At 36.7% G+C, this 15,797-nt stretch overlaps 1 protein-coding gene across 1 annotated transcript in view; it reads left to right on the top strand.

The window, feature by feature from the left end:
• EIF3H (eukaryotic translation initiation factor 3 subunit H) overlaps nt 1-15,797 on the top strand; it is a 110,205-nt gene that overhangs the window by 90,603 nt on the left and 3,805 nt on the right. The window contains exons 3-6 of the mRNA XM_030795175.1: nt 5,438-5,605; nt 7,093-7,192; nt 8,408-8,557; nt 15,474-15,594. Coding sequence (XP_030651035.1) covers nt 5,438-5,605; nt 7,093-7,192; nt 8,408-8,557; nt 15,474-15,594 — 539 coding nt within the window. The remainder of the gene's footprint in view (nt 1-5,437; nt 5,606-7,092; nt 7,193-8,407; nt 8,558-15,473; nt 15,595-15,797) is intronic.

The following is a 15,797-nucleotide window of genomic DNA, read 5'->3' as shown; positions in this document are numbered from 1 at the left end:
CTCTTGTTTGGTTGGTTGCCGTTGCAACTCCAGATACATGTAACATTTAAATGTAAGACAGCGTATTATTTTCAGTGTTTTCATATGTGACGGTAAAACAAGAGAAAGCCCAACAAATGTGGTTGATGTTTGAAAGGGATAGTTGTTGGACAGTCCACCTCAGTGAAGACAGATTTAGCTCTAGGTGCTTTAAAATGGACTGTTTTGCAAAGAGGATATCTGGAAAAACTGAATATGAATATACTGGTGCCAGACTTCAGGCAGTTATTCAGTGTTGTAAAGCAGGCTTTCTTTTGCTTGGGACATGCTTACCAATTAAAACAATTGCAGAAGTTGAAGAGATTTATAAAACTTTTCATTTTTATAATCCTTCCAAATTTTGTGGCACCAGCTCAACTGCATCCAAGTGTTGCTTTTTGTATTAGTAGTTTGAGTTGGCTTAATAGTAACGACCAGTTTGTCTTTTTTTTGTTTTTTTGAGACTGAGTCTTGCTCTATTGCCCAGGCTGGAGTGCAGTGGTGTGATCTCAGTTCACTGCAACATCTGCCTCACGGGCTCAAACAATTCTTGCGCCTCAGCCTCTCAAGTAGCTGCGATTACAGGCGCCTGCCACCACGCCTGGCTAATTTTTGTATTTTTAGTAGAGACGAGGTTTCACCATGTTGGCCAGGCTGGTTTCAAACTCCTGACCTCAAGTGATCCATCTGCCTCAGCCTCCCAAAGTGCTGGGATTACAGGCGTGAGCCACAGCGCCCAGCCGACCAGTTTGTCTTTGAAATTTATGTGTTGCATACTACTTTTCCTCAGTGGGGATGTTTGCTTTTTTGTACTAAGAATGCCTAAAAGGTTCTTTTTTACTAAGTCCTTCTCTTACACATTATGAATTTTAAAACAGTTCTCCCTCCCAAGAGGATTATCCCCTTGCCATTCATCTTTGGGAAATTTCTCCAGGAATATTTAGACATTAACTCAGAAGAGAATGTCATTGGTTGAAATTGCTGTTTTGACTTCTCTTAAATATGAGAATTTTAGAACAAAAATTGAAGCTTGTCTAACCCTGGACCAACTCTGCAAAGTTGCCAATCAGTGCCTGTTTCTTCATTGATCTGCATTAACACAGCAGTAGGCCGCTGGCACTTCGAGTCAAGGAGCCTCTTTTTTTCTTTTCCTCCTCCTTTTTCCATTTGTTTCTTTGACATGATTCTCTTCCTTCTGAGGTGTGAGCCACTCCTGGGCCTTATTTCTCCGGAGTGAAATACCGTCCTTTTAAAACTCCAGCCAGAAAAGTGAGGACTGGCTGCATATGAGGAAGCAAATAGTACCTCATAGTCAACAGAGCCTGTGGGCTATGACATGGCATCCTCATCACAAACCAATTCCAGATATGCAGAGGCTTCTTCCCTCCCTCATTTACCTGTTTTGTAGCCAAACTGGGTCTCTCGTGCTCACCTTACCTACCCACCCAATATAACTCCTGAGAGAAACTAGCGTAGCCACAAAAGCAAGGGTGTTCATCCAGGAGATTGGAATCTGGAACGACCATTTCTTATTTTTTGTGTAAAACTCAACCAGTATGTCATCATTTCACGATTGTTCCGTCGTCCATAGGCCAGAGGGGTAAATACATGTCAGCTGGTGCGGCAGCTTAGCTCCATTGATGGTGCCTGCCAGGAGCATGGTTTTGAAACAGGTCACTGGGACAGTTGCTTTTCATTTCGTATTCCTACTTAGGTTTACCAGGAAGCTTTTGCAGGAGTTGGCTTTCTACTTTTTGAAAATTTGGATGGGAAGAGGAGGAGAAACTGTGGGTGAAGGGAGATGGGATTCAAAGAATGGGGACACAGACCTGAAAGTCTGCAGAGATAATGCAGTTCACGTGGCTGTTTGTGAGTTGTGTCTCTTGTTCCTTGGCTTATAATAAAGAGAAACAGTATTACTTATTTTTTTTTTTACCTTATTACATCAAAGTGAGCTCTTTTCAAACACTGCATTTGTTGGCGCTTCATATGAGCAGAGTCATGGTGAGAACTGGGCCTCTGTGCACTGTGGTTCATTTTGGAGCTCTAGCATCCCCAGCCCCACCTTTTAAGACTCACTGGCAGTCTGTTGAGGTCCTTTCTTTATATGATGCCTCTGAGAGGGCACTTGAAAAAAAAAAAAAAAGTTTTGTTTTGTTTTTAATTTTAAAATTGGGGTGGTAAGTCCAAACCAAGATAGAGAATCTCCTGGCACTTTACATAGATTAGGCCCAACACATACATTGTTTATTAGTGAAATTCTAGTGCATTGTATATTTTTAAAATGATTTTCTTAATTGACCAATCATTGCTCTTAGCCCCTTTATTTGATATTTAGGTGATATGAAAACTCTTATGACTTACAAATGTGTCCAAAATCTTGCAAAATCTTTTATGTCATATTCTAAACCATGGGAGAGGAAATGGAAATGCTCCCCTCATTTCCCCTAATAAAGAAGCTTGTCTCTTCTTTACTCCTCAGTCCCCAGAAATATGTTGGAGGAGTAGTATCTCCACACGGCTATAGGCTTTCTTGACTTTCTTCCCTAGTTTAGAGGAACACTTCATTTTCATTCTTATCCTTATCAGAGGTGCTGTAGAATAGGTAAGACTCTGGATAAAGAAGAAATTTGGAAGTTTGCTACGGATCTTGGAGTTTTTTACCTCGTGTATCCTGAAATGCTGTTAGAGAATCTCTTGTATTCAGGCTGTTTGAGGAGAGACTTAGCAAGATTACAGAATATTTTTCAGAGGAATGTATTTTTATTTTAAATCATAATGCATGCTGGAGGCCCCTTTAGCTAATAGAAAATTCTTTATTTATAATTAGTATATCCAATGAACAATGTGGAATAATAGCGTTTTGACTGGGATTGGGTTCTCAGATCTCTTGGGAGATGGGAAAATTAAATATCAAAGAAGAATTATTAACTGTACAGCAAGATCCCCACGGGGAAACCCAGAGCTGGCATGAGAATCTCAACCTCTAGATTCCAAGTCTTTCTTTTCTGCTATTATAAGCTGGCAGACTCCAACCTCTTATGTTGTAGCTAAATTGTATACTAATATGTTGCGTAAGTTTTGATTTAAAAATATTTTTTTTAAAAAATCTTACTTGTTCTGTCAGTTGCTTAATAGTCTCTCTTCTTCCCTTTCCCTTTAAAATAAACAGCAAATTTAGTTTCAGCTCCCATTTTACTTATAATACTGGGACTTTTCACTCATAAATTAAATTTGATTAAAATTTATTAGCCAAATCAGTGATTTTACTTTGATGTAAAAGAATTATGGAATTTCAAAACAGAAGGAGATCATAGCAGTGATTCTGTCCCACTTGCCAAATTTATGTGGTTGATGTGAATCTGTTAAATTAGCTGGGGGGAGGTGAGGTTCCTCTTACATGCTAGAGAAATAAAATATGAAGATAAAAAATAATTGGTGTAAGATTATCATATTTCATACTGCTTTTTCAGGCTATCATATTGTGTATAAAATAGTTTTCTAAGGTAGTGATGTTTTTAATGGTGGTTTAGAGTATAGCATAGGTTATATGACTTCGTTTTTGTATTTTATTCATAAATGTACAGAAATACTGGTTTGGTAAATAAAGTGTCTGGTGTCTGGTATCACCTTCTCCCCCATACGCTTAGTAGCCTAACTTCCTCTATATTAACACTTTTTTTCCTTTTTATGAATGAATGAGCCCACTTTCAAAACAGTCACTTAAAACTGTGTACATCTTGACAGTAGTGCAGCTTCCAGCTCTGTTGCAACATTGCCATAGGCTTAAGAAAGTCTCTTCAGATAGTGGCAAAATAACTTTGTTTGGTTGTTTTGTTTGTTTTTTAGCTTTTCTACATAGCAAAAAAAAAAAAAAATCTCAACACAATTCTTGCATAGTTGATGAGTTGGCTGCCATCTTTTAGCATGAGAACTGTAACCTTCCTTGGAATAAGCAGATTTATAACTTCTTCGCCTACAAGTAATGAAAAATCAGACTGTCCATCTGAGGAACACTCTTTTATACTTTATGATCCTGAGACTTGTTGGCTTTGTAAAACCACAATGGTGTAACCAAAAGAATGACAGATGTGTAACTTTTCTTTTGCTAAAACCTGAGTAAGAATTTTGAAAATGAAACAGGTTTCAAGTTAAGCAAATAGCGTTTACTCAGCATGGTCATGTATTCGTTATAATAGAAATAGTTTGGGGCTGGATGCCGTGGCTTATGCCTGTAATCCCAGCACTTTGGGAGGCCGAGGTGGGTGGATTCTTTGATCCCAGACCAGGCTGGGCAACGTGGTAAAACCCCATCTCTACAATTAAAAAAAAAAAAAAAATTAGCCAGGTGCGGTGGTGCACACCTGTAGTCCCAGCTACTTGGGAGGCTAAGTCAAAAGAATCACTTGAGCCCAGGAGGCAGAGGTTGCAGTGAGCCAAGATCAGGCCATTGTACTCCAGCCTGGGCAACGGGAGTGAAACCCTGTGTCAATAATAAGAATAATAATAATAAATAATAATAATAATAATAATAGAAATAGCATGGCTACTATGTTGACTATAAAGTTTTCTCCTGTATTCAATATTTGCTGTGTGTTATTGTGCTATATTGCTTTTTAAAATGTCTTTTATTATATTGCTAGTTTTAATCTGTTTTTCTTTAATATAGTATACATTATAGTTATTAGTATACATTGTAGTCATTAATTTGACAAAAGTAAAAGTCACTAAACCTTTTCATTCTATACATGGTCATTAAAATATAAATATTCTAAGGAAAAAATAGTGTCTGTTACTTAACATAAAGGAACACACAGACAAGAAAAAATAATTCTTTAAAAAATTTAGCATATGCAGCAGGGGGCACCAGATGAAGGCAAAAATGTATTCTTATATTTTGAATCAGCTACAGCCTGCATCCTCTTCATATATAAACAGTGTGGTTGTTAGTTGTTTCCCCTTAGTTTTCCTAATGGTTTTAGTTTCTCAGCTCTAAAAGCTGTGTTGAAGAGATCGATAACTCTTCCTCTTTTATTAATTCAAATGAAACTTCTTACAACCAACCAATTTAGTAATTACACAAATTTTTCTTAAACATTTACTATTTTGAGAGTTTCAAAAAGGGGAGTAGAAGCCACATTTAATAATTCTTTGGTTAGAACAAGGTATTAATACTGTGTGTAATACATTTTCTGCAAAATATTTTTTCATTAAAGAATAAAAGGAAACCCCTGATGACTTAAAAGCCTAATTTTGTTTTGCTTTATATATGAACTGAATGAATTTTAAATCTGGAATCCTGTTCCCTATTGCTAATAAATTGTTATGTAGACATTTGTTTCCAGAAAGGCTTGTTTTTAATGTTGCTAACATCATTAAAAAAGTTTTTTCTTTTAATATCCTCTTCCCCATCATCCAGTCCAATATCAGATGGAAATGATGCGGAGCCTTCGCCATGTAAACATTGATCATCTTCATGTGGGCTGGTATCAGTCCACATACTATGGCTCATTCGTTACCCGGGCGCTCCTGGACTCTCAGTTTAGTTACCAGCATGCCATTGAAGAATCTGTCGTTCTCATTTATGGTTAGTAGGAGGTTTATTATTCTTTTTTCCCTTAATATTATTACTACTATTTTTGCTTTCTGTCTTTTTTGCCTCTAAGAGCAGTCTGGCAGGCCTTCTCAAGTAAATACCAACCCTGTTTCTGCAGCAGCCTCAGCAGCAGCTCAGTCTAGACAGGGTTTCCTTCTTTCTGTTTATTTTTCTTGCTATCAGAGCCCTGATGTGTACATTTTGGAATGCTGGAGTAGCTGCTTCATTTTTATTCCTCCATCTCCCCTCCCTCATTGAAGGGGCTGGTGGAACTAGACCAGATGTCTAACAAACCCCGATTGCTAGAGTGTCTGGCTCTGTACGTGACTGACCAATCATAATACAGTGTGCCAAGTTTTTTTTATACCTCTGACAACAGCGTACAAAACCTGGACTGTTTCTTAGCACAAAGATTTTTTTCTTTTCGGCCTATTTAATGGTGTTTCCTCAAGCTCTCCAGACCAGATGTTCTGTGCTGTATCAGAACTGTAGGCAATTTAACAGCTTTATAGCCTTCCCCCTCCCCAAACACTCACAGTTTGCCATATCTGGCAGACTTGCATATAGTTTCCAGCTGAGAAGTAAATGTAACGTCCTGAGTATCTGTCAGAAAAAATACTAATGAATACGATCAATCTTATGAGCTGCCCCAAAATTGTTTCAGTATGTTAACAATTGGATTACAGTAAAGAACAAGTTGTTAAAGTGTACTTATATTGGCTGGAAACATTGCATCATCAGACCTTGATGAATTTTCCACTTGTTTCATTCTATTTTGGTTTTCATTTTATCACCTATTGCTAAAAGTTTCACTGTGTTAATTTTCAGACAACATGAATGTTAACACAGGTTTTAGGCGAATATTGGCATGCCAGAGCCGTTATCATGCAGCAAGTGCAAAGCTCCCTTACTCATGGAGTGTTCCAGCGGTTAGTTTTGACAAAATTAGTTTCTCCAAAACCAAAAAGACACTTTTGTGATAGCAGTTTGACTTGATTGGTTTTGTTTTTACAATCTGTTTTAACGAAGAAATGTGAACAGTGATTATTAGGATGGATAAATTTTGTGTGCGGGGCTATTCATTTTAAGTTGAATGAGGAGCTACCCAAGTACATGCAGTGAATTTTCATGTTTAATATTTATCAGTGATTTCCTAATTGTCTAGAACATATGATACATTTAATTTTCAGCAAGATTACTGGTTCTTGCTGAGGAATGAATTTGAAAATAACTCTTGCGTCTTTAGTTTTTGACAGAGGAAATTACTCTGTTGTAAGTAGGATAGAGGTATTCCTGCATTTTCAAGTGCTATTTGCTACAGTGCTTTGAGTCTGCTTCAAGTTCTGTTCTGGTTGTTTATTTTGATCTTTATTTTGCAAAGATTGTGTGATATGTAACAGAATGTGCCTAGAACCAATGCCATTCAAGCATGGTAGTGACAAAATTCTTAGTAATTTATTTCTCTTTCCTTGTTTGAGATCCCATAAAAACTGCCCAAGGGTCTCTCTCACTAAAGGCATACAGACTGACTCCTAAACTGATGGAAGTTTGTAAAGAAAAGGATTTTTCTCCTGAAGCGTAAGTGTTTGGGGGCATCTGGTAAAGGGTTGGGTATTTTTCTGTTAAGATTTTTCTTTGCCACATCTCTTGAATCCTCGGTTGTGGTGTGGTCATGCTTTTGCCATGTGGACTGTAGAAGTTTTCTGCATGCCGAGTGCTGCTTGCTCTCTCCCTTTCCATGTTTAAATTATTCTTTAAGGAATATCTCATCTGTTGTTCTCACCAAGGGTGAATTCAGTTAGAATGGGAATTAATTAGCTACTGGATTCGAAGAAATAAATGATTGAATAAAGGGAGGTGGAAAGAGTGATCAGTGGCTGTCAGATTGTAAGCTCTCTATCAGGCTGGTTGTGAGCTGTGTGTCTTATTTTCCAAACCCTTGTTTAATGAGGGGGTGGGAATGATATAAACATTTTAAGAATTTGGTAAAGAATGTGGCTTGTTGGAAATTTTATGGGTGACAATTATGCAGAGAATTAACTGATGGAGCTGTTTTGGGATCCTATTTAATGGCATTGTAATATTTACTTTAAATAAATTAAATACTTAGAATTCTTCCATTTTCTGTTAATTATAGAAATTTTTAGTTCTTATTGAATCAAAATTAATGGATTTGACTTCATGTAGGATGGTTCATCTCTAGTTTCTCATTTGGCTCCTAAAAAGTTAAGGTGCAGAGAATTTTAAAAGAAAAGCTAACTCATGAACAATTCCTGGATGTGGTGGTTATAACTAAACTATGAGAAACTGTGTTCTTGGCATGTTCTAACTATTGTAGCTGGAGTCTCCTTGTGTTCTGCTACTTGTTAAACTGTAATTCAAGAGGCTTTTAAAATGAACTTTTCAAGAAATAGAGTATTTCTCATTTTTAGCTATTTTAAATTAAGTTGTAGGTGTAGGTTGTGTAGCATAACTTAGTGTGACATTTACATTTTAGTATCAGTGAAATTTTAAAGATACCTGATTACAAAGAATGAGTAGTTTCTTCTGCCAAGAATCTTATTTTCTGGGCTTTAGCTCAAATTCGCATCATTTTCAAAGTTACTCAAATCACTCAACTTATGCTTGACTCTGTAAAACTCTAGTTTCTCTACTTTTTTTTTTTTTTTTTTTTTGAGTGCTAATGAAATAAAGATCTTGGATAGGGCCTGTAATTAGGTAAATTTTATGAAGTAGTCAATTTAGCACCTACTTTTGACCATCAGACTAAAGTATTTTTAACATGCTTCACAGATTGAAAAAAGCAAATATCACCTTTGAGTACATGTTTGAAGAAGTGCCGATTGTAATTAAAAATTCACATCTGATCAATGTCCTAATGTGGGAACTTGAAAAGAAGTCAGCTGTTGCAGATAAACATGAATTGCTCAGCCTTGCCAGCAGGTAAGTGGCCCTGCCTAATGAAAAGCCCATGTTTTAGAACTTTTTGCAAAAGATTCTTTCACATAAACTTTACCTGTGAAACAAGAAAACAGTTACTTAAGAACGTTTATAGGTTATTAAAACATGTATAACATGGAGTAATAGTCTGGCCCTGTTAGGATCTCAGGGAAAAACGCCAAACTGATAACATGAAACGACACATTATTTGAATACTAATTGCTCGTATTAGAAGAACCCTCTGCTGCCTTCTTTGCTGTATCATTTGTGCTTTGATAAGGTCAGTGCCCATGAGGGAGGGCTTTTTTATATGGCTCAGCTTTATTTCTTGTACACGATCCTAAGAGGCTTAGGGTATTATGTCTGGGTATTTAATAATGCTCAGGAAAAGAACAGAAATGCTTTTTTCTTTTACTGGTTGTACTTGCCCTTGTTCAGATGCAGACTCTTGCAGTTGGAAAATTCCAGTTGTTTGAGTTTTCAACTAAAATTTGAATTTTCTGAACCTGACACTGGCTTCAGCTATTTTAGTTGGTGATACGATTTCCTCCAGTGTGACTGCCTTAGCTATCTAGTTGCTGAGATAATGTTTATTATATTTGTAAAATGCAGATTGAGGTATCCAAAAGGAAGTTTTGTTCCCTTTGTTAAATTAATGTTTATTTCCCCCTCATCTATTACTCTTAACAGAAATGTGAATAGAGCCACTTGTATAGCTCCTCTTAAATGCCCTTTGAGCGTTATGTTAGTGATTATTTTGTCTATGGTGGAAGGAGGCTAGCAGCAGACTTGTGAAACGAAATTAAATGGTCAGAGTAGGGAAAGAATCAATATATGCTTGTTGGCTGAAGGAAACAAGGTGTGTTTTCTTAAGCAACCAGTTTGGAGCAGACTAAATTATTTATCAGATTTCTAGTTATCTTAGATAGAGACTTGTAAAAAAAAAAAAAAGTGTACAGACTTTGTACCTCCTCGATATAAAGCAAGTGGGATGAACCCAGAAGGGCCAGAGACATCAATGTTCTTCTCCATGCTCTGGCACAGGTAGGACTGTGGTTGAAGCGCCGCCTTCCATCGCGTTAATTGATCACAAAGGTCACTAGAAAGTCTTAACAGGGCAGGGAGATGGACGATGAATGTAAATGGAGTGCTAAGTAACACAGCCAGGTTGCAAGGCTAATTTGGCACCAAAGAGTGTACTGTGACTGCAAACATATATTCATAATAGTCCTTTAATTTGTCTATTTTAGAAGGTCATATTTTTCTTTACTGCTTTTACAAACGTACTGGGCACACCTGTATTTAAAGCATTTAGCTAAGAACCTTTTTCAGCATACAAGGTTACAATTTGATGTATTAAGTATATGGTTATATAATAATTTTAAATTTACTGCATGAAAGCTTTTGCTTACATAATTCATGTCTTCACCTTTTCCCAGGCTTCCTTTATTGAGCATACAAAAGAAATACATCCCTGATGGTGCTTTAACGTTACCAATGAGCTGGTCTATAATGTCCATTTGTCCAAAGCAGCATTTATAATAGCCAAGAAAATGTTCTCAGTTTGCCCTGGCAACTGAGACCTAGACAAATATTTTATTATAGTTTTTGTCTTCTGTATTTTTATGTAAACGAGGAAAAAGAGGCCCCATTTCTTTGCCTTCCACGTGAAATTGTTTAAAGTGTAAATTGGTGTTCCTGTTAGGAGGAAAAAAAATGAAGCAACTTTGAAGCAGTGCTTTTTTGCTAGTAGATGCTTACATTGAACCAAATCGATTATACTATTTTAAAAGACAGAAAGATAAGTTTTGTACATCTCAATTTTTAATTTCTAACAGTAGTTGTGTGATGATGGCTCAGGCTAGTTGCCATAAAAGTTTGTATAGGAAACCTCATCAGAAATCATTCTTATGCAGGTGCTTAAACTTGGTCTTTCCTTTCACAGCGTATACATGGGCACCAGTTTCTTTGATGTGCCTGATAAATTTGTTCTCTGTGACAACTAAAACATACTGTATTTGCTTTTGTTGAAAAATTCAAATTTTTTTATTTTAATTTTAATTAGATGGAAGTTCTGGTAATAGTTATTCCATAACAGCCTTTATTAGTTTTTAAAAATGTGTATTACAGGCGTTCAGCTTTTCACACATGTAAAACAATTGTTTTTATTTCCTCTTTTAAAAAAAGTAAACTAAGGGTGGGCATCATACATTAAGGATTATAAGCATAAATTGATACTGTAGCCAGAGCAGACTTAACACTTCATGTCCTGGTTCACATCTGTTTAAGTTATCTGTTTTCAGTTCTTTATTTGCTTGGCAATAAAAGAAAAGGCAATGTTACTGAAACTCCTAACAGTAAGTCCCTGTTTCAGCATCCTACTTAAGCTGGTACTGAAAAGATTCCCACAAAATTGGTCTTGGTAGTGGTCTGATTTTCTGTCAGTGTTAATTTCTGATGCCCTTTTAAGGCATATAGTACACAGATGTGTGTGTGTGTTTCTAATTTTTTTTTTCTGAAGAGCATTATCATAATACAAAAGTTATGAAATACTTAAAGTCCACATATTTGTGCTTGTAGCAGTGTTCTTTCACAATAACTTCATATACTTGCAGCAGATAATATTAGTACTTAATATTAAAGACTTTTCTGGTAGAAACAGTGGGTCTGTTTTAGTAGTGCCTTTCTCATTACTGTAAACAACCTCCAAGATTTAAGGTCTGGGTATATTTTCTCTGCCTATGGCAGTACCTCTCCTGTGCTGTTATTTTTTCCCTACTGTCACTGCTTTCCCCGTAACCTCCCAGCCACAGCATTGGTGATGATCTTTTCTTTCTCTAATTTCCTTTTGCAATTAATGACATAAATGACTTCACAACTAATCATGTAGCTAACGACATTTCTTATACTTAATATAGCCCTTTGGGCTTCACGTTGCTCATTGGTAAAAATGAAAGGATCAGAAACCTGAAGCCAGTGCCTCCTGTCTTCTTGCCTTCTCAGGATCTCATTAGGTTGATCTACTCCTTCCTTCTTCATAGATTTTCAATTTCTTTCTATACTAGTTTTTTTCAATCTTTATAGACTTGTTTTTCCAATTAAAAATTTATGTTTAAATTTTCAACTCTTTAGACAATTTGAAAGAAAAATACAGTGATCATCCATCCATAAACCTTTCATTTAGATTCACCAATTGTATATCATGCCACATTTGCACTCTATCTACGTACATAAACACTACTTTTTCTTTCTGAACCATCTGAAAGTAAATTGTAGACATGACTTTTAACTCCTAAATACTTCAGCATGCATCTCCTAAAAACAAAGACATTTAAACTTGTTTACGTCCCCCCATCTCAAAAGAAAAACTTAGGAAAAGAATACCTTTTGATCTCATGCCTTTAGTATCCATCTCCGTTTGTCTTCTGCTTAATTTTTCTATTTGTTTCATAATCAAACTTCTCGATAGAATTTTGATGTCACTGTTTCCTCATTTCCCACTGATTTCCGAGTGATTGCCAACAGTTTGTGGTGTTCAACCCATTATATGTAGTAAGACCTCCCTCCAAAGTCACAAAAGACTTTTATGTCACTATGTCACTGAGTGTTTTAGACCCTTCAGCATGTAATATGTTGATAAGGCCTTCTTCCTGAGATCCTTTCCTAGGAGCCTGTGAAACTATAGCTCTTCTGGGTTTCCTCTCATTCTCCACAGTGAACCCTCTTGTGCTTATCTGTGTCCGTGTTCCTCAGGGTCTGTCTTCTCACACATGTACTCATGGGGCGATTTTGTCTTACTCCTGTGACTTTTACTGCCTTAGTCTAGGACCTTATTTCTCTTCCTCATTACTTTCACAGTTTCTTCACTTCCTGTTTTTGACCTTTTCCTCTTCAAAATTGTAATGATCTTGCTAAATGCAAATTAGATGCTCATATTACTCCTTTGCTTAAAATCTTTAGGTGGTTTCCCACTGTCCTTAGGACAGATTCCAGACTTGTAGTATGTTTTTAAGTCATTGCACTTTGACCGTTGTCTGCCTCTCTTTTCCCCGGTCTTGCCCAATTCTAATACTTAAGTCTGAGTGAATTTAAATCAACTATTTAGAAATTAGGGTAAAGCAGAAGCAAATACATTGTATCCAGAGAAGAAGAAATGTTTTGCAGTTAAAAGTGATTTAAAAAATTGCAACACAATAAAATAAATATGAAAGAAGCACTTGATTCCTCAACAGGTGAAGTCATCAGACCATGTTACTGGACCAAGGTTATCTAGGTAGTGCCAGGCTGGGATTGAAAGGTAAATTTACTCACATACACCCTAGTTCTGTGTTCCTTCCATTATTTGAGAAAGAGCCAAAACTTTCTGATTTTCTTGAGGTTACTGATGGAATCCATATTTTAGTTGGATTTATTTTTATTCATTCCCAATATTCCCAACCTGTTTACTTCTCAGTCTTTCCTTTCTCTGTAAATGTAGTAACCAGCTGCCAGAAGACTGGGAGTCACCCTCCATTCCTCTCTTATGCCCCCTATCAAATAAAGATTGCCTGCTCCGCCCCCAGAATCTCTGTCAGTTCTGCTCACTTTTCTCTATGCTCACTGCCACCATCCTAGTTCAAGTCACCGCAATTTCTCTCTGTAATATCACGATAGATTATTTGCCAGAGGTGCAGTTTTTAAAATAGAGAAAAAAATTCACCATTTAAACCCTTTTCAAATGTACACTTTAGTCGTTTTTAGTATATTCTCAATGTTTTACAACCATTACTAGCTCTAGAACATTCTCATCACCCTGAACGGGAACCCAAACCCATTAAGCTGTCATTCCCATTCCGCTAACCCCTGGCAGCCTCTAGTCACTTTCTATCTCTACAGATTTGCCTGTTCTCGATATTTTATAAAACAGAGTCCTGGCCAGGAACAGTGGCCCATGCCTGTAATCCCAGCACTTTGGGAAGCCGAGGTGGGAGGATCTCTTGAGGTCAGGAGTTCCTGGCGAAACCCCGTCTCTATTGAAAATACAAAAAATCTAGCCAGGTGTGGTGGCGCATGCCTGTAGTCCCAGCTACTCGAGACGCTGAGGCACAAGAATTGCTTGAGCCCAGGAAGTGGAGGTTGCCCCACTGCACCAGCCTGGATGACGAGTGAAACTCTGTCTCAAAAAATAAAAAAGAGTCCTACAATAAGCAACCTTTTGTGTCTACCTTCTTTCCCTTAGCAGATGTTTTCAAGGTTCATCCATGTTGTGGGGTGTATCAGAACTTTATTCATTTTTAAGGCCAAATAACATTCTACTATATGGATATATAATATTTTATTTATCTATTCATCATTTGATGGAATTTTAGACTGTTTTTAGTTTTTGGCTATTAATAACGTAGCTATTAACATACATGTATGAGTTTTTGTGTGAGTATATATTTTTAATTCCCTAAGGTATATACATATTCATAGGGTATATTCCTAAGAGTGGAATTGCTGGGTTATATGGTAATTTGGTTTAGCTTTTTAAGGAACTACCAAACTGTTTTCCACAGCAGCTGTATCACTTTACCTTCCCATCCCAATGTATGAGTGTTTTCATTTTTCCACATCCTTGGCAACACCCCACAGTAGACTTTTAACTAACCTCCTGGTTTCTCCTCTCCAGCCTATTTGCATAGCAGCAGAATGATCATTTTAAAATTTAAGCAAAATGTGTCATAAACATGCACAACTCCAGGGTATCGTTCACATTGCAGTTGTGAGGTCTCATTCACAACAAACTACATTGCTGGGGAGTTGTATGGTGTTAATGAGCTTCCCACATGTGCTTGTCTGGTCTGCCTGACCTAATCCCTGTGTTCTAGCCATGCCAGGCCTCTTCTTTTTATCAAATCTGCCTGATTCTTGCTCATCTCAGGCATTCAGCACTTGTATTTTCTTTTGCCTACAATATTTTTGGCATAGCTGACTCATCTTTCAGTCTGTCATCTCCTCAGAGAGATATTCTGATCATGCTATCTAAAGTAAGTGTCTCTTCACCTCCCCCTTCTCTTTCTCCTCCATCCCTAATCAGTTATAAGATCAGTGAAGATATAGAACATGAATGTCTTATTCACTGTTGTCTCCCTGTTTTCTAGTACTAAGGCTGGCACATAATAGGACTTTAGTAAATACCTGTTTGCAGTTAATGAATGGGTACTACTCTTTAGAAGCTTGCTATTTTAAAAATATATATATATGTATAGTAGCTGTCCAGGCGTTACCATGGTAGGAGGTAAGTTGCAGGCAGAAATCAGTGAATATGGTGGTCGTTGTGCCAATCGTTACATCACTTTATAAAGCGATGTTGGTAGCTGAGCTGCAATAGGAATTTCTGGAGAGAATAAGAAATATGAAAGACTGTACTACAGATTCTAGGAAAGGTAAGAGGAAAGGAGCCTCTTCATCAGGTTTTGTAGAATAAATGTTACCATTGCTTATTTAAAACCTAGACAGAGAAATCATGTGCCAGATGTCATAATCTGTATGGTTCTTTCCTGTGACTACTGATTTAAATGTTATGGAATGCATTTGGGCAGGGTAAGTTAATGAAAAGAATTTGGGAATACTGAACTTGGTATAAAAAATATGTATTATAGATGTCTCACTAGGTATGTTTCACAGTTCCTACCCTAACATACCTGTGCTCTCACAATAAGAAACTCAGCTATTTCAGGTATCCCTGAGATTGTAGTTGGAAGTTTGGTATGGAAAGTTTAGTAACAAGTTGACTCAGATTTTTTCCTCTTGCGTTTATGCCCTTGCTTTTATGCATATGTGTGCTCTCATTCTTTTAGCAAAAGCCAGTTCAAGTTCATATCTTAAAACTGTTTAGAGCAGTAGCAAAGCTATAATTTAAAGTAAGACTTGTCAGTGTGTTTACTTTACATTTCAGCAATCATTTGGGGAAGAATCTACAGTTGCTGATGGACAGAGTGGATGAAATGAGCCAAGATATAGTTAAATACAACACATACATGAGGAATACTAGTAAACAACAGCAGCAGAAACATCAGGTTGGTATTGTGGAAAAATTCAACAAACATGTATTTCTAAGTTTCATGTATTTCAAGAGTCATGTTCAGAATGACCTAAATTATCTTTGGTAAAGCAATGACCATTAGCTAGTTACTCTATATCATATTTTTAAAAGATTATTATTTTTATGGCATGTTTGTAACATATTATTTACAGGTTATACTTAAAAATACCTGTGTTA

This window comes from Nomascus leucogenys, chromosome 16 (assembly GCF_006542625.1).
Source record: "Nomascus leucogenys isolate Asia chromosome 16, Asia_NLE_v1, whole genome shotgun sequence".
Classification (NCBI taxonomy): domain Eukaryota; kingdom Metazoa; phylum Chordata; class Mammalia; order Primates; family Hylobatidae; genus Nomascus; species Nomascus leucogenys.
The sequence above is the reverse complement of the archived record's forward strand: the minus strand, read 5'-3'. Positions and strand labels throughout refer to the sequence as shown.